This window comes from Chroicocephalus ridibundus, chromosome 1, assembly GCF_963924245.1.
Source record: "Chroicocephalus ridibundus chromosome 1, bChrRid1.1, whole genome shotgun sequence".
Taxonomy (NCBI): Eukaryota; Metazoa; Chordata; class Aves; order Charadriiformes; family Laridae; genus Chroicocephalus; species Chroicocephalus ridibundus.
This window is the reverse complement of record NC_086284.1, coordinates 134,786,590-134,806,770: the sequence shown is the minus strand read 5'-3', so window position 1 is coordinate 134,806,770 and position 20,181 is coordinate 134,786,590. Positions and strand designations below refer to the sequence as shown.

Here is a 20,181-nt window from a genome sequence, read left to right as displayed (position 1 = left end):
CATCAGATTTCTGGATCCCCAGTTACTGCTTGCTCAGGGAAAGTGTAATTTTTTATAAAATACTTTTCAATAATGTTTTACATTTTACAAAGAAAATACTGCCATGTATGTTCTATAAGAGAAAAATCTGCTGTTCTCAAAATACCCCCAGCAAAATGTATTTGGCAATTAAAGACATACATCATGAATGTATTTCACCTCTGAAGAGAAGCGCCCGTGTGTAGAAATGTACTTTGATTTAGGTCTTATCTTCTTAAAGTGAACAGTTTCAGTGTCTCCACACACTACTGAAATTCAATGGTATTATTATTATTATGATAAGAATAATGATTGTCTACATATAAGACTCTAGGGGGAAAATATATTGGAAGTGAATTTGTTTACAGCACAATTAACCTTATGTTAAAAACATATGAACAAGTTTTGCAGGTCAAATAATCTACCATACAAAAAGGGCTGAATTATCAGAATTTGTGCTAGCAATCGGATGTTGCTTTATGTACTGAATTTCTATCTTTCTGTTCTAAAGTAACCATTGGAATAATTTTCTTACAGAATGATAGTTGCTATGACAACCATAGCAAATTTTCCTTTTCTGAAACAGATGTCTCATTTAGTTGAAAATTAGAATGTGAAAAACCCATGGGAAAAATTAATTCAAACTTTAACAGAACACTGACTACAATGTAATCTCTTATAGGTTAACCCCTTAACATCTTTCTGCACTCTTATAGTAACCTTCTCATAAATTCTAATTAAACCAGTTTAACCTCCTAGGAATGACCTTCTTAGCTATCATTAGTGCTTTAGTTGTCTTTGAAAGGTGCATTTCTGATACGATAATAACAGAAAAAAGTCATACAAAAAAAAAGTGGTCAAACATATTACCGCCTTAATTATTTATTAGTTTTTCTTCTTCTATTCAGCTAGTACTGGAAAGAGCTACCATGTAGTCCAAGAATTCTTTTGTCATTTAAATGGGGCATAACTTAGTTTTACATGTGATTTACTGTAAAGGGCGGTGACGCACTACACAGATTTGACCTGTAATTTACGTGAAAATTGAAGGTTTTCAGTTTTCAAACCACTGGTACCCGTCTCAATCTGCTCAGCAGACGTACAAAAAGGGGACACAAAAAAGGACACTTGACTGGGGAAAACTATCAACGCGCATGGATTTTTCTGTTACAAGCAATGAGAGAGTGAAATCTGATTCTCCATTACCTTGATTCAATTTAAACGTTTTAAGTTAAAGAATGGATTCCTTCCTCTCTGTACACTTACCAGCTCAAGGGGAACCCCCCCAGCACTTGGTCATCGGCTACAGATGAACACGGCAGGCAGCCAGCAGGCAGGCAAAGAAATATTCCCACCACAGCACTGCCCGTAGTGCTTACAGGGTGTCAGCTACCACGAGAACTTCAGGATTGCAAGATTTACTGCATCAGCTGCACCTGGGTTGTCCCGCTGAATAAGGCAAACCCTGCCACCAGTAGGCACACAATTACTCTCTTTGACTTCAAGGGAAAACTCCCCTGCGTAGTCCAGTACCCGCAGAGAGCTATGGACGGTAACTGACTGAATAGCCATTAGCCTCTCAAAGGGATTGGTGGGCAACATCTTGCAAACATCTTAGTAGCAAAAAATACAGAACTAAAACACAATGCACAGATCTCTGTACTGCCTGATTTCTATTAAGTTTCCTACAGAAATCTTTTTTGCAGCTGAAAGGCAAATTCTCTCACTAGAATTCCTTTGCTTACAAAATAAATTTCAAAGGTTCACAAACACATATAACTTGCTCCTGTCTTTCCTCCACAACAATTGACATTTTTCTCCGATAGGAAAATGAACAGATATTGGCTGGTGACTGTGAAGAACCTCAGTAGGAAAAGAATGGACCGAAACAGTCTTCTCATTTCTGCTCCCCTTCCTGACAATTGTAGGGTCACATATATTGAATATTTAGAAGATTGGACTATGCTTGCTGAAAGTCATACTGGCATATGTGACCAGTCATGGAGCACCAAAAAGCAGTTAGATTCAGTGGTGGCAATCACAGGTAAAATTCCAACACATCCTGATTCCCAGCCCAAGAAATCTCACTTTTGGACATTTAAGTCTGATTTTTTCTGGACTAGATTTAATCTTATTATTATTATAACTAGCTACAGTCCTGTGAACACAGGTATACAGTACTATATACACTGTATACCTTCCTTGTCTGCCTGGTGTTCACATCCTTCAGGTGTTCATATTTTTATGTTCCCCACCACTGTGATAGCTGAATTTACCCAATCTCTTTAATTGCCTTTTTAGCCTATCCACAGCAACTAACTAAACAGTTTACTGAGCATTTCTACTGCTTTTTACTCAATTTTATCTACAAGTAAGGATTCATAGAAGTTCAATTTTTTTTTTTGTGGGGTATTAGCTGTTTCTACATCTAAAGTAGTTGTGAAATAACACTCATCTTTCTGTCTTTTCTTCCTCGCATTCAAGAGGACCGTCCAAAGCAGGCAGGAAACTAGCTATTAAGCCATTAGTGCCCAAAAGGACTGGCAGGGCACTCTTTGTTTATAGGCTTTGAAATACCATTCAACATCTTGGCATTTGAGCATTTTAACAGCATAACTGAGATTTATAGAAAGAAGTTTTGAGGAGTATAAGGAGAAGTATTATGACTAGCTTCAATGTGAGAGAGACAAGGGTCGCACGATTTTAGAGAAGAGGTACGAAAGCAGTGTACAGAAGGAATTAAATTACGCAAAAAAGAAACTTAGGTTCACTCATTCATAATACTGGAACCAGGGATTTTTTAATGAAAGCTAAGGCCTTATACTTAAAATTAATAAATGCAAATAATGGTTAATCTCATCTAAGATTATCCCCTGGAACACATGGCCACGAAGTACAGCTCAGCAGGTGGAATGGAGAAAGCAGAAGGAAGGGGAATGTAGGCGCTAAGACACTAAAAGGCTTGCACAGCATTATTTGGGAGGCTGTAGTGAGCAGCAAATTGAACTCAGACCTTCTACCTGTCTGACGGCCACAACAGACAACATTTCTTGCATGGGGAAGTTTGCCGTGTTCTTGCTTTTTTGCCTTGCTTGCTTTGCATCCAAGGTTGTCATTCTTGGAACTCTGAATCAAATTAAATTATTGTTTTCACAAAAGGAAAGGAGGGTAAAAACCAGAATATGGCCCTTCGTCAGTAATTATTTCTTTTGCAATTCGAGTTACACAAGAAATCATTCATCTTTTATTTAGTAAAGGATTTCATACTTCTCTGACTGGAAAGAAGAAAGGATGAGCTGTGACTAATAGGAACTGATCATTTCTACACATTAATCTGTTATAAAACAATGGAAAATAAAATGAAATCTACTTTATCTTCATAACAAGAAAACAGAAGATAACAGGTAAGGAGAAAAGTTAATGAAAGCCTGAATTTAAAACACACCAGCACCAAATGCAAATAGTTTATTTAATTCTGCTGGAAGCCAAATGATAATATCCCATCTGATATTTTTAAAAAATAATAAAATAAACCCAACAAACAAACTTAAAAGCTAATTTGGAATAATTAACCAAGAGACTCAGTGCTGAGGGTACAGATGTAGAAATGTACAGACTTTCAGTACAGTCTTATGGGTTTAATACAGGGCTAAGGTGCCGAACTCCTGATGTCTCCGAGTCTCTTCCCTCAGTCTCTCTCGTTCTCAGTATGTAAAAATATAGGTACAGCCAGGTTACGCAGGCGGTACTTCAGATAGCTGATAGCGACAGAAAGAAAAAGGGTTAAGAGAAAAGAGGAGTTAACAGCCCCTCTGTCCGCATGACAGTCACCATCTAATTTTAAATGTAAAACTTGCCAGGAATGGGCCAATCAGTAAGGAAAAGTCATTTGAGGCCCATCTATGCATGGCATCTTTACAGTTTCTCACTATCAAATGACCAGACAGCTAAAGAAAAAGAATGTTCTTCCACACATCCAGCTAGTTAGTGTTTACTGTAGCCCTCTAAGACTTTGCTGAAGTTCGCTAACAGAGGAGATGGAATATCCCTTCAAATAGAGATGCTATACTTGTGGGGTTTTTTATGATGCAGGTCCTGGAGGGACTCTCCTAAATGAAACACGACTAGAATAAGTAGGATGTGTAATAGGTGCACTGAGAATTGATAAAAATGGCCCTCACAGTAGCCACTTCTCAGTTTAGTAAATCACCAGGTTTACATTCTTTTCTCAAAATATCAGGAGTAATTAGGCCATATGGACTAACTGTCTGCCAGTTCTTTTTTTTTCTTTTTTTTTGTGTTTTTACCTTTTTTTTCTTAGAAAATTCAAAGCCATTTTGAGTTAAACAAGCATGAAAATGCTTCCAAAACTAATAAATTAATACAGCACGTGTGCATATAAGCAGAAAGTGTATTATTTTTAACATTTTCAGTCTAGCAACAGATGAACTTACTTCGTGTTCAATAAAGCACATACTGATCCTTCATATGCCGTGTTTCTACCTGAAGTGAACAACACCCAAGCAATCCTAAATTCCACATTCACGTTTTCCTGCAGTCCTAAATTCACCCCACAGTACAGTGGTGGAAACCAACTGCTGCAATATAACTTTCTACACCAAAAAGGTACAACTTTTAACACCTGGATGCTCATTCAAGTAGCTAGGAATTCTGTGATAATCTTAAAAATCTTAAAAAAAATATACTTTTCTGATGTTAAATATGTAATTAGAAAGATCTGTGAAGCACAGGTGCAGCCCCCTGTTTTAATATTGGTTCCAATTTATCCGATTTCTTACTGGGGAAGAAAATCCTCATATTAAACAATGCTAATTTATGAATTAAAATTAATTCATGAACAACAAATCCAAAGGAAGTGTTCTGATGTTAAACAGCTTCACAACAAGTGGCAAATTACTTTTTCCCTTAAAATCTGTCCAGGGAAGAGAAAGAGAACTCAGATAACTGTGTTACAATTAGTTCTTGTGATGGTGGCTCTATTTACAGTTCTTCACATAGAGCACAACGTAAAGTCACCATCTACTTCTTGATGGAGTAACACATCTACTGTGTAAAAAACAAGGGAAAATGCATAGATGCAAGCTACCGTGAAGCAGGGAAGCTGATTCTCACCAGGTGTAAGCGGCTCAAAAGCCGGTGGAGCCCTGCCAATTTACTCCAGCTGAGAATCAGCTCCATGTAGATCCGCTCCAAACTAGTTAGCTATTTGTGTTTTTCTTGGAATATCGCCAAAGGGCTCATCGCAGTACCCAACTGTGTTTACATCTTTGAAACATCCTGAAATTGCTGCTGTCTGAGACTACAGCCCAGACTACAGATAGAGCTGGTAGTCCTTTTGTTCAAGAAAAAATGGGGAAAAAAAGCACCAAAACAACAAAAAAAGCACTTTAAACTTTAAAACCAGCGCTGTCTCATAAAATTAAACTTTCAAGCAAATGTGAAAAATAAAGAGAAAACTGCTGTGGGGGATTGCAATTTCACTCTTGTGGTTTATGAACTGCAGGAAAGTGAAGCCAATTCCCTGTAGTGAGATTACAGGTCTCCTCTTCTATAGGTCTTAAATTAAAAACCAGCTGAATCCAAAGTGAGCTAGTTTACTGGATCAGAAGATTCAATTATTTCTGCTAAGTAACTGAATGTGAACTACTTCCTTTTAATAATACACAACTAATAATTACTGCCCAAGAAAGGACTTTTTTTCTACCAAGCTAATTAAACTAAAGCAATATATTCTTTGCCTGCTCTCAAATTTAACTAAAGCTAGAAACATCGCAACAAAACAAGTAAATTCAAATCCCCACTCACATACAGAAATATAAAGCCACACAATGTGTTCGGACATTACAAGAAACAGGACTTGCCAAAAAATGTTATGTGAAATCCCTGTAATTACTGGTCTGTATTCAGCACACATGCACACAAGGGCAGCGTAACGTCCTGCACGCTTGTACCAGACACAGTGGAAGAACACAACTGCAAAGTGGACGCAAAGCATCTTTGGCTTCAGTGACTGAAGCTCAGTGACTGCGGAGCTCACTCTGCAAGAGGTCACTGTGAAATGTGTTAGAGAATTGATCCATACCCCTAATACACAAACGTGTACAACTAAGCAGCATGCAAAGGTGTTTGACTTACTGGTTTTTCTCTATTGTGACTATTCTAGGATTGAACTGTTCCAGGCTCCTCAGCCCTGGGCAACGTTGGGAAGAAATTTTATTTGAGAGCAAGCATTTTCTGGAACATTCGTTAACAAGAAAAGAGAAAACGGATACTCTAAACTGCTGTGACTTTAAAAAAAATCTTGTGGGAAACTGAAAAATAAAGCACATAACAACTAGAATTTACCACATTGGTCTGACTTTGACGATATTTAGAGGCTGCAGATGTAGTTCAGTTTACATTTTCATTTGCTCACATACCTATTGCAGTTTAATTAGTTAATAATAGCTGTGTTCCTTTAATATGGTATAAAAAATTCTCAGAGTTTCAGAAATTTTTATTTTGTTCCATACACATTTTTCTCAGCAATGTTAATGATTCTTGCTAATTCATTTCAGTCACTTAATTTGTACTGCAATGTTCATTAAAAAGACCTCTCCTGAATTCAGTATGATTGCTCACATGAGCAACGGCACCTGTATACCTAGTGTCAACTGAATGACACTCAGATTTCCTGTATTTCCAAATCATGTAAAAAAAACGCTTTCCAAGACATGTTTATCACATGAAGTGCACCAATTTTAGCAAAGTGCCATTAGTAAAAAAAAAAAAAGGAAAAAATGAGGAGAGAAACAATCCAGTGATCTGTTTCTGATGTTGAAACAGCCAGAATGCACTCTTAAGTCTCACCTTCTGCCACTGGAAATCCTTTCACACTTCAGGAGTTCAATATCTTACATTTCTCCTCACCACTTTCCCTGAATAGCTGAATTTAATAGATCAAAATAATTTTGCAGGAAAAACCATTTATGATCTTCCATATGCTGCAAACTAAACTACAGTGTATCGTGGTTTTAAGGGTTTTTAGAAGTAGCACTTTCCAAAATGGAAAATGGTTCTGGTAAGTATGGAAGAGGAAATAAAAATATCACTGCAGCATTCTATTAAAATACAATTAAACCTGTATGTATGTGCCTTAGACTGTTAATTAATGTATTTCAAAAGGATGATGAATTTTGCTTTCTCTCTTCTAAACACATCGCTATTTCTTATGCATCTGTCACAGCTCACCTACCTTTTACTGAGCGCCCGAACTAAAATATCTTCAACATTCTGATCATAGTAATGCAGCCACAACAGGCAGGCTTAGATGCCAACCTTCTCCCCAGAATTTCTGAAGCTTGAGATGCCTCAGTTTTAAATAATGAGTGGAGTCTATTATTCCCACTCATGATTTTCATTTTCTTCAAGAACCATGTCAGTCTACCTAAATTACTCACTTCTATCAATTGCCTGTCTCAAAGTCACCAATTTTAAAAAGCTCCAAATAGTTCCCAATTTTTAAAATCAGGGAACATCTACCATTTTTAAAACATATTTCCAAGCAACTAAAACCTAGCACTCTGTACTATGTCCACATCCAGCATTTCCAAATCCATCCATACAAAACTGTAGCGCTGACAGAGCTAGACATGAAAACAAACCACTTGCTCAAAAATCTACTTAATCTGATGTTTGCAAGAATTATAGAGTTGTATTTTATTGCTTAGAAAACAGTACAGAAGCAATTGCACTTTAGTTATTTGTATTTTTATCTTTTGACCAAGTGAGGGTGCAGAAAGACGAGAACATAGGAGGATCAGCTACATTACTTAGAAAAACTTCTAGTATGGTTTTGTCCAGTAACACAAATTTTTCAGTCCCTATATATTTTAGTCATGTGCAAGGTACTGAACAGTTTTTTTACAGATTTGAAAGGGGGCCTGAGAACTAAGAATCAGAGCGGTCACTCAGAGGCAGAAGTTACTATTGTCTGTGAATTTTACAGGGAACGAAACCTGCAATATAACTTCTTGCGCTGCTGCTGCTGCTGCTCTATCTGGAAGCCACACTCCCAGCTTGGGAGGTATATTATGTTAAATGAAGTCAATATTTTATTTTAATACAGTTTCATTTTAATTGATGTTCACCTCAATGACTGTAAAGATTTGTACAAGGTCTGGGAAAGTAAACATTAGATGATTCATCACTGGGAAAATGAAAGCGTGTCCCTCTTATGAAATGAATCTATAAATCTTTGCTACATTATTTTACTGATGGAAACTGAGTTTGGTGGGGAATGAAAGAGACTATTATAGCTGTTCTTGAAAAGATGGAGGAGGGAGGCGCTAAAATGGAGACCTAGGGTATGGGTGACTTGGAGTCCGTGTGGAACAACAATAAGTCTGTCTCATTTTGCCTTTTGCACGCTCTTTGAAACTACCCCAATTCCACATGGAAGTTACCAGTCTTTCTATCCAAAGTGCACATGTGCACGCACACGCATACATACACACACAAAGAAGAGAGAAAACATACAAGGAGCATAACAAAATCACCTACTTTGTGATGAAAAAACAAACCAGACAAGAAAACAGCAAATCAGATGAGAGTTACACGCCTATAGCTACGCACTACCGTCACATTGGACTATACAGCTGGAGTAAAGACACTGGGCTGCATGCTGGAATAGTACAGGCAGCTGCAGTGCACCACGAAAAGGGCCAACAGGTTGGAACCAATTTCCAGGCCTCACACCAAAGTGGGATGGTGATTTGGAGCATTAGCCCCCTGTCAAGATTGCTTTGGGCTGAGCTGGTGACTGATATTCACTAATGCAACCTACAGGTTGATGTCTTTTATGCCGGAAGGAATTCGGCCATCTTCTCTGACATAGCCAGAGCTCACTGAATGCCCCAGAATGCTAAGCTTAGTAAAAACAATAGTTGAACCAAAAAAGCCCACTCCCCACATACACACCCCTAACTTTCTTCACTCAGTTCCCATTATCTGAACAACAATATTGTACGAGAGATGTTGGCCCATGTGTAAACATGCAAGGGTCACATCTAATCAATGTTCCATCGGAGAGAAGCTACAAAAACCCAGGAGTCCAGCCCGGGCATCTGTCACTTCACGACAAATGGCACAAATGTCTTTCTAGGCTGATATTAATCTTTGCTCTCCCATTTTGCCTGACTGGGAAATGAGAGTTTCTGAAGTTCCAGATGGCCTATAACAAAAGAATGAAGGAGGAAATGAGAATACATAGACACTAGAAAAAACTAATTCTGCAAAAAAGAAAAATGAAGTTCTGTTTCACAGGAATAGATCCCTCTAGATAATCAAAGTCAAGCAAAAATCCACTCTCTGGATAATGAGTCTGGAGGCAATCTCATCCTAAAGGGCTTCTTTAAGCTATCCAGGCCAATATGTCATTTAGAATAATGGAATTGTCATATGTTTGGCAAGAGGGCTTTGATTATCCCTTCCTTTCCCACATTGTGGAAAATGAAAAAAAGCACTGCAAGAGATAAAATGCTCTCCTGCCACCTTGTATGCCTGTTTGAAAGCAAAAGGACCAACATTTCTCCTGTAGTTGTATACAGCAGCTTAGAAGCATTACAGAAATTCAGTGGCTAGGAAGATGTTTTCCTTCTGCCACTTGCATTTCTCTTCCTCTGTCAAGTAAAACGTGTACTCTTATCCTGCCGTCAAATCACAATAATCCACCTTTTACTAAAAAATGTCACTGGAATTTCGGCCATTTTCCACAAGATCAGAGCGTACACACAGAATACCTATTCTTCTGCAGATGAACATCTTTTCTACAAATTTGAGGCAGGGGTGCAATATTAGACTTTGGGAGAACAGCCGGTATAATCTTTCCCAGAACAAACAGCTTCTGATCATTGATCAGGGGTCTATTCATTAGTCTTCAGGTCTTAATGTAGTTATTGCATGTCTTCTGTAGTTACTGCATGCAACAGGAGAACAGAGCACCAAGTTCCTCGCTCACTGAGTTGTAAAAAACTCAATGGACAAAACATGCAGTAGGGCAGAGTCCATTATTGGAACCTTGTGCAGCAGAGAAGCAGACGTAACAACACGCAGGATCATACATTCAAGAATGAACCTCAGAGAGGTGTTCTCACACTGATACAAAAATGTACGTGCACCTTTACAGGCATTCATTTTTACATGGCAATTCTGAATGACTATAAAAGGAATAATATATAGTTGAGTCATTCAGCAAGCACAGCCGATCTTGTGCACTGAATGCATCAGGGGTTTTTTGTGCAAATACAGCATGTAATTGTGCAATTAAAATCTTCAGCAGTGCAGAGGCACAAGTGGATTGCATAGCCTATCTTCAACCCAGCTGTAGTTAACACTAAAACTCTTACCTGCAAAATAATAACACATTGTGGGGATAATGAACTATAATAGAAGGCTTGAAACCTATAACTGAAATACTCACTAATCATTTATTAATATGATTCAATGAATGACGTCTGATGACACAGAAAAGACCTTCTGCTTCAAATCCAAATTCAAATTTCCACTATTATCTCAGCCTCCTGACTTCCAAACCACCTGTCAGGACCATCTACTGCTTGTAGGAAATTTGATATTAACAGCAAAGCTCCCTACTGTAAGGACTTCGTTGATACCTATTCATTTCAGGTATCAACACTGACACCTAGCTCTAGCTTCATAGTGGGACTGACAGACTCACAGAAACATTGCTCAAAAGGGACCTTTGGAGATCTTCAGTCCAACCTACCACTCCCTACCACTCACCACCACTCAATCTGGTCAGCCATGACTGCCTTGCCAAATCTTGAAAACACCTAAGGACAGATTCTCTGCCACGTCTCTGGTGTTCCTGCTTGCTGTATTTTTACTTCTATGTTATGATTTTGTATGTTACTGAAGAACAAATTACACCCTTCTGGAAGATGGCTTAATCTTTGGGAAGGCTTAGCAGTCAAAAGTACATTATATAGCATTATTATATAGGATTATTTGGGTTATTCTACCTGCCACTTTTGACTTTTTTCATAGCAGTCCAGAATAAATTAGGGTGTTTAAAAATACTTTCCGACCAGAAGCCTTCCAATTTACAATAAACGCTTTACATTCATAGCAACTATGGCTATTGTCTACACAAGACTGCTTCCAGGTCTGTGAATATGTTCTGGCCACACCCTGGGCTTTGCTGGGATGAAACCAGAGAGCATCTTCCTATGCCTGGCTTTTTATGAAAAAAACTCATGGTGTCCAGGCTTTATGTTGGAAAAAAACCCAACAGTTCCCAGCATCTGGGCTACACTAGAAGGAAGCACACTGCCCTCTGATGCCCTGCTCATTCAGATCTGACAACCGATACCGTATGGTGGACTGTCAAAAGCATCAGCCCCCTAGGCCAAACATAGCCACCCTTAAAATTCAAGATTGCTCTGGACATCTTTAACATCTTGGTGTTCGAAGTTTCTCATGAAGCATCCAGTATTTTATACTTCTCTCCCTCAAAATCTGTACTAAAAATCCGTGGTCCAAGATACTGGTGGTGTAAATACTAATTCCTAAATAGCAGCTTTTGTGCTTTGCAGCTCGCATTTCAAAATGGCTGCTCCCTGCTTGATGATAATACTAGCATAATTAACATTTGAGGCAGTTAAATTTTTGTTAGTGAGTAGAGGCTCAATCTGGCACTTGAAATCTTGCCCTTGGAGCCCAGGAGAGTTAGAGCATGGGTTTCTGGCAAAACAGTCTCCCATTTCTTCTATGCAATTAAATATAACCACTGAGTTTTAGATAATAATAGAGGTCAAACTACGCAAGTGCTATTGAAAATATTTAACCACACACAAATGGTACATATTTAAATGGCCTTAGAGACTGGCATGTTACGCAAACCAATCAAGCTCTCGTGGTTTATTTTGCAAGTAAAACATCTTAAGCAGTAGTACCGTCTAATTGTGTACAGGTCATATATAAAAATACAGATGGCTACAGGTAAACACAGTAAGTTAATGCAGGTTAGCATTCACTCAGACCTTACTCCAGCATTCTTGAAGTACTTTGCAACTATTTATTAACCTGTTTTATAAAGGAGGGATATCTCTAGCTTGTACTCATTTTTATAAAGGGTGCAGTAAGACAGAAGGTCAGGGCTGCAACCAGAAATGGAAAGGCAGGATCTGGGGCCCCAGTCTTTTGGTTTCTAGATAGTTCACCTTATCATTAAACGGTCATGTATGGACAACAAACATAAACTGTAACTGGGAGTTCTCCAACTAAACAAACCCCTTCAAAAAGTTAGATGTATATTTTCAAGGCTGGAAAAGGAAATTATTTTAGGATACTAAAAAAGCAAGAGCATGAAATTTAGCTTTGAGTTCTGAGATCTTGAAGAACTCCAAATTTTCAAGTCTTGACTAGGTTCCCAAGCATTTTCTAAATGACTGGTTCCACGATGCAAGGGCAAAAAAAGATTCGCCATGGAAAGTTCACCAAAGTTCTGTAGTTTTTTAGAGATTACATTACTATGATGTAGAAAGAAAGAGAGATTGATTTCCCAGAGAGGCTATAACAAACCTCTCTTTTCAGGGTGGATGAAGTACAGAAACAAAAAGGAATGCGAAAGAACAGTAGTGATCAGTAGGCACAGACTTGTACTACAGCCTTCAATCTAGCAGGCAGCTAGTTTAACCCACACAGAATAGCTGCTTCTCTTCCTAAGTTTTCTGGCTGGTGGGCTGGCTGATGTCACTTTGTTACTTCTGCATCTGCTGTTCTGATAGACTAATGAAGAATGACTTATTATTGCTACTGTTGTTGCTGCTGTTTCCACTGGACATGACATCAAGTAGCATGGAAACTTCATTCAGCGTTGCATAATAAAAAACAAAAAAACCAAGTTTGGTTGGAAGACTTTCATCAAGACTTTCTCCCATATGGAGTAAGCAAAGATCTTCAAACGACCTTACAACACTCATCTTCCAGGACCATAACGGGGTGGGAGATGAGTTAGCAACACTGAAACATGTAACATGGAAGTTTAGATATAACCTGAAGATGCATAAAAGATGGAAAGCAATGTTTTTTCATGAAGAGTAGGTCATGCCAGATAGCTTAGATAACTTGTGCAAAATGACAGGATTAGCACACAAAGGGAATGCGGCAGATCTGACTTTATAGAAACATTATTTATGGGTTAGTGGGTGGACAAAAGTTTTCTCAACAGATTTTTACAGATCTAATCATACACAGAAAGTTCAAATGGTTTCCTTTAGCCTCTACTTAATGCTACTTTATAGATAGTGTTTTGCTTTAATTTAATTTTTCTAGACTTTAATGAGACTTTTGGTACTTTACTGCTTGGAAAATTATTACTGACACTGGAAATATGGTGCCTGGTTACGAATATTGCAATGAAGATATGAAGTTGCCAGACATATTGTAAACAGAGCATAATTACAGTATTTACAGTTGAACATCAAAATGGGAAGGGATGCCAAGTGGCGTTTCTCAGAAGTTAATATTGGGACTGATACCATCTAATATCTTCCCTAATAATTTGGAAAATGAAGTAAATTGTACATTGATTGAATACACAGTAGACACAAGAGGAAGATGAACTACAACACAGCAGGTGGGTAGGTTGAAAAAAACCCAGAAAGATCTGGAGATCTAAGAGGGAGAGAGAGAAGGGCGCATTTAAGAGAGAAGCTATTTAATGTAGACAAATGTAGAATAATAAGCTCAGAGAAAATTAACACCCATCTCAAGTAACCAAATGGGAAAATGCCAATTTTCATTAAAAAAAAAAATCCCAGAGATTTCACAGTTTATTCACACTGAAAATTCACATTGGGGTACATGCATCAGGTTTGACAACTTGTTTGCTACATTCCAGCCTGATGTGATTTTAAAAAGAAGAATAACAGATTCCCTTAAAAACCTGTCTTTTAAAATAAATTTTTGCTTACTTCAAATGTATACCAAATGCTCAAAAAAGACCCGATTTACAGTCCTGTTAGCAGAAATAACATAGTAGTAATATAAGTGAGAGACGCAGAAACAGCACATACAAGGTCCAAGGTGGAGGTCAGAAAGTCAAAGCCCATCTGTCTCCGATACTGTCAAGGAGTTCTAAGTGTTCACTCTATGCAGTAGAGCAAAATCCATTAAATACTAGGTTGCCACTGATTTGTTCAATTTAGTTTAGAAGCTCAACTATACCTTGAGGAAAGCTATTACTGTATAAAAAAAGATAATATTCTGAGCGATATTAAAAAAAAAAAGCCTAAACAAATACTAAAAGCAGCTTGCTGTGTTAAATGACTACTGTATACACTAATGAACCTTAAATATTATCTGTAGGATGGAAATTGTCAAAAGAATGTACCCTTGCAATAAAATTAACCTGTAATTATATAAACTCACTAAGTATAGAAAATGTATTTTATGGCACAAAACCCCCCTACATGGGCTATGTTAGAGAACTGCTCCTGGCTGAGAGTTTAAAAAACACACTCTTTTTCCCATCATTATTTGGTTAACAATACCCACAGTACAAGTACATTATTTTGTCACAGGAATGATTCATTACAAGAAAATATAAAAACTTTATCAAACTGAGTATTACTTTTCTTCCTAACACAGCAATCCAAATATAGCTGATGCATACAAAATGGCTGATGTGATAGCAATCAACAATATTTTTTTTATGTATGCTTAAAAACCTGCTTACCAAGGGGAGCCATATATTCTGAACCCCCTCACCGTCACTTCAGAGTCTTGAAGATAGATGCAGTTTGTTAGGAGAGACTGTACATTTTCATAGCTCTCTGGCTTCAGCTTAGAAACAGAGGGGAAATAGTAAAAGTCCTGCTTGATTAAGTCAGCCATGAATTCCTGGTCAAAGGTCAATTCATGATTTCCTGCTATCACAATCTTGTATTCATAGGGCAGGCTACCTAAAACAGTGAAAAACAAACAAATTACTTGTTTTATGGAAAATCTGATAAAAGAAAACAGACAGACTCACAAACTATTATTGATTCCTATAGTATGCTCACATATTTGAAACAATCGAGCACACCCCTACTACGTCTTACTGTTATTCCTGGTGATTTCAGGTAAATGACATTACTGTCTTTTTCAGGGAGCACTATGATTTAGCATGCTTAGCATTAATGTGTTGAAGCTACTTTCAACTCATCAACCTTAAAAACCAGTCTGCAGACTTCTGCTCTACTATTTACTTCTAGTTAATTGCCATTTGTGCTGAAAGTATCACTTACTGTGACAGCGATGATAACTCTTTGACAGAAATTAGGGTTCAAAGAAGATCGGCCGCAACACTTGATAAAATAATGTCAGCTCTCTTCTCCCAGAGCCGTGGTCTTTATTAGCTGCTACGGAGGAGGGTCTTACAGACTCAGAACTTGGATCAGCCAGAGGGGTCTGCTGCCCTCTTTGCCCTAACATTAAGATCAAGCCTTCAAGCAAGACAGGGACCGGGTTTAGCTGTCAAAATTCCACATCCCACAGACAAGTCTCGCAGTTTGCCTCTATCCCATATTTTTCGTGGCTCCATTTTCTCAGTGACTTCCTTAGATCCATGGACTATAATTTAAAATGACTCATATTCAAGAATATTTTACAACCCGTATTTAGTGAAAAACCTTACAACAATCTCCTGCTGAAGGCAAGAATATATATGCCCACACGTGTGGGTTCTTCCTGAGAGCAGCACTGAAACAGAAGCTTTCCACCTGACTCCACATTTGGTTATCAACTGGATCCTGCCCTTGAGAGCAGGCATCACCTGTCTCAAAAAGCTCAACAGAAACCTCCTAAGTATATCTTAGAGGAAACAAAGACAGAAACTGTGTAAAGCTGCATTCATTAGCTTTGCTTCTGCACTGTTAATTTGCATCAGGATGGAGACAGAACAGGAGACTAGGACCAGAAAGACATATTTTATTGAAAATGAGACCCACCTTGCATAGTGGCAGTCTTGTCATTTTTTATTTTAGAAATGTATTGTTGATAACATAGAAAGCTTTAGTGATGACCCCAAGCCTAACCTACAAGTAGGGTATTTAGAGAATGTAAAACACCAGTCAATACGCAGTGGCAAAAGTTGGCATCAGTAGGACTTAAGAATAAAACGCAACAGCACGATTCAGAGTTACGGAAACAGAAGACAGAGAACAGCGCTAGCCCAGAGGAGATGCCACATGGCTGAACTCATTATTTGCCAAATAAAAAGATATGGGTAACTCTGAAGTATAATTTTCAGACACTTGTAACACCTGTATTAGGAAATTGATTGTACAAGTGCCAGTCTTTCCTGTGGACCCCAATATACATGTGCCTTTAGAATATTTATTAACAGAAACTCTTTTCAGATATTTATAATTACAAGTTCAATGTTGGAGATTCAATTATTTACCTGAAAGACTACTTGAAATGCAAATTTTGTCATTTTTGCCTTCTGAAACACTTAGCATTTTACAGATGTGTATTCCATCTCTGCAAGTTTTCCAGGTGTGTGCACACATACACGCACAAGTTAAAAACATTACTTACATGCTACAACACGTATGGGCACCTACAGGGCTTAAAGCATTCTTGGAAAACAGAAAAATAAAGAAATCCTGTATGCCGCAATATTGTTAACAATTCCATTTCTATTCTGTTTTGTAAATCTTTTCCAGCTCATCTGATCCATCCATCTAGCAGCCAAGAACCTGTACGAGCTGGTTATAGTTGTTGCTTCCACTAATGTATTTATGTCATGTTGCTGTCTGTGGGTGTTACTTAGGCAAATTAGCAAATTACTCTAAATGTACAGTTACATTTATTATAGTGGCGGCCAGAAGCGCTGCTGTAGTTACAGGTCTGTCAGCTTTTCAATTAACAACTGTGGTTTTGATGAGTTTGCAGCTCAGTTTTTTTCCTTTCATTCCACACCAGGCAGCAACTTGCTAAACCTCTCTTTGTCTCCACAAGCCCTCTTTATTCTTTAAATCTTTTTTTTTTTTTGTCTAACAGGTATTTTTTCTGCTTGCACATAAATTTAATAATATTTTGTTTAAACTTTGTTCCTTAGAAGACTTTAGAACGTGTTACACTTTTTACTCCAAGTATTCTTGAAGTACAAAATCAACCTTAGGTATAAATCTTTGAAACCTTGTTCTTAGCTGGACACCACTGTCATGAACTACAGGTATAAGATGCCAGTTGAGTGGCTCTAGATGAAGACCCTCAGCTATCAGACCACAATATTGAGTACACATTTCCCATCTTCCCTGCTTCCACTGTGATCCATACTTACCAATGCTCACTCTAGTCCACATGCAGAAATCAACACGGAATGATAAACATCTCTCTGTGCTAAAGCATGGTCCTCCTACCACTGACCTCAGAAGGACCAACACCACCATACTGCAGCAGGACCACAGTCCAACATGGTGTGTCAGCAAAGTCCTAAGAAATATTGAATGTTTCAACTGCCTTTTAGAGCATTAAGATCCACTAAACTTTAGCAATATCTGATCAGTATTTACCTGAAAACTACCTTAAAGCAGCAACTCTTTCCTACTTCTGACCTACAACTTCTTAGTTCTGCTTTTTATAAGTTATTATTTAAACTGTTCTGTATTTTTTATTATGTCCTTCCAACACAACTACATGGTTTTCCATCCCTAGGCACAGACCACTGCACAATTTGTGGCCTTGGCTCGGTCCTTGGCTAGGACCAAGGCCTCCTCAAGAGCACATAGCCCAATAGCTGTGTTTCTACTTCTGTCCATAGCTTTAGAACAACCACTTTTCCAACTATTATTTTTTGTGCCACCAGCTCTTGATCAGAGATAATTCAAACACTTCTAGGATGACCAGTTTATTCCCACACCTGCTAGTGAGTGCCAATGACAAGCGGGGTAGAAGAAACACTAAGCACATTTCCTGTCCCTTGGTAAACAAACTGACTTGAGAATGCTGAATTCCCACTCATGCAGGTTTTCACGGCTTCTTTAACAACTGCATTTTGCCAAGAAAGATTCCTACCAAAGACAGCAGTGGCTACACTTTCGCAGTAGGTGACGACCCATTGCAGTAGGTTCCTTTTGTCTTCTGTTTACAAACTCCATGAAGACAAGCCTTACCAAAGGCACTGGCTAACATTTTCACTTGCTAAAGAGTTTTCCTTTTTTTTCTTCTTCTTTTCCAAAACGGCAATCTGCTAAACATTAAGTTCCCTGACTGCTCATCTGTCTGAGCACCAATGGCACCACTAGAGCGACCTTGAGCGTATCAAGGGTGACTGACAGCCTTGAGATAAAAGTGATGGGGATAACAGGGGATGTGGCCCTGGTGGTAACTCCTCAATCCTCCCAGTGAGGGGGCTCACTGCTCAGGTGGGAGTGGATACATCCCACAGCCAACACAACACTGCATGGCTGGTGCTGCAAGCAGGGCTCCAGCTTCTATGACCACAGGACCTTTTCTGAAGAACAAAGACTGCTATGCAGGGATGGCATTCCCCTGACATACTGAGGCAAAAAGTCCTTGCCAACAGGTTCGCTAATACAGTGGGAAGAGTTTTAAATTAGGTGTGTTGGGGAAGGGTTGTCATGCTGTGAAGAGAAGTGAAGGCATGAAGGCAGTGAGGAAGCAGCTGGGGGACAACAGGATGATGAAGGCTCTTGCAATATCCATGTAAAAGCAGCCTCACTGGGGGTCCTCTCAGGCACAGCATGGGGTACAACCAGGAGGACGGAGAATTCCATGCACAGTGGAGAGCTGTGACATCTCTGAGATTATGGATACATGGTGGGATAGCTCACCTGACTGGAGTGCTGCAATGGATGGACACAGGCCTATCACCTGTCTATCACCTTTGAAAAGGACAGGAGAAGTTCCCAATGGCTGGAAAAAGGCAAATGTCCCACCCGTCCTCAAGAAAGGCAAGAAGGGGAATCTGGGGAACTACAGGCCATCAAGCCTTACATCAGGCCTGGGAAAATTCTGGAAGACATCTCCCCCAAAAGTAATTTTCCAAGCACATGAATGTCAGGAAAGTAATTTGGAACAGCCATCGTTGATTTAACATGGGTAAATCATACCTGACTAACGCAATTACTTTCTGTGAGGAGATGACTGGCTCTATGAATAAGGGAGAGTGCTGGATGTTGTTTGCCTTGATTTTAGCCTTTGACAGCATCTCCCATAGCATCCTTACAGCCAAACTGGTGAGGTAACAATGGATGATAAGGTGGATCGAATATCACTTGGAATACTGGGCTCAAAGGGCTAGAATCAGTGGTACAAAGCCCACCCGGCAGTCGGTCAGAAGTACCCCCCAACCAGTGATGTTGGGGCCAATACTGCTTCCTGTATTTACTAACAGCCTGGATGATCTGATGGAGTGCACCTTCAGCAAATTTGCAGACAACAGCAAATTAGCGGTGGGGATCTGCCAACGCACTAGGGAGGGCATGTCTGCTATTCGGAGGAACCTCCAAGGGCTGGAAAAATGGGCTGACAGGAACCTCATAAACTTAATCAAAAGCAAATGCAAACTCCTGCACCTAGGATGGAGTAACTTCGTTCAACAAGACTTAGCAGTTTGTCTTTGTAGCAAAGACAGCCAACCACATTCTGGCCTGTATTAGTAACAGCGAAACCAGCTGAAGAAGGGGAGTGATTTCTCTCCTCTATCTAACACTTGTGAGACCACATCTGGAGTGTGGTGTCCAGTTCTGGGTTCCTCAGTAAAAGAAAAATACTGATGACCTGAAGCAAGTACAGCAGAGGGATGCCAACATGGCTGGGGAATGTGGCATACAGGGGGAGACTGAGATCTGAGTCTCTTCAGCCCAGAGAAGATGAAGGTAACACCTTACTACTGTCTGCAACTACCTGATCTCAGGATAAAGAGAGGGGGCAGAGCTAGGTTCTTCTCAGAAGTGTTCACAGATGACAAGAGGCAACAGACAAAAGGGGGAACATGGTATAAGGAAAGAATTTTACCATAAGGATGGTCAAAAAGTGGAACAGGTGCACAAAGCAGCTGTAAAATCTCCATTCTTGGAGATACTCAGAATTCAACTGGCAAGGTTCCGAGCAGCCTCCTCTAAC

The 20,181-nt window shown here is 39.0% G+C and overlaps 1 protein-coding gene across 4 annotated transcripts in view; it reads right to left on the bottom strand.

The window, feature by feature from the left end:
- Nucleotides 1-20,181, bottom strand: part of MPPED1 (metallophosphoesterase domain containing 1) — a 65,459-nt gene that overhangs the window by 14,449 nt on the left and 30,829 nt on the right. For all 4 annotated transcript variants that reach the window (XM_063354713.1, XM_063354704.1, XM_063354721.1 and 1 more), the window contains exon 4: nt 14,780-15,005. In XM_063354713.1, coding sequence (XP_063210783.1) covers nt 14,780-15,005 — 226 coding nt within the window. The remainder of the gene's footprint in view (nt 1-14,779; nt 15,006-20,181) is intronic.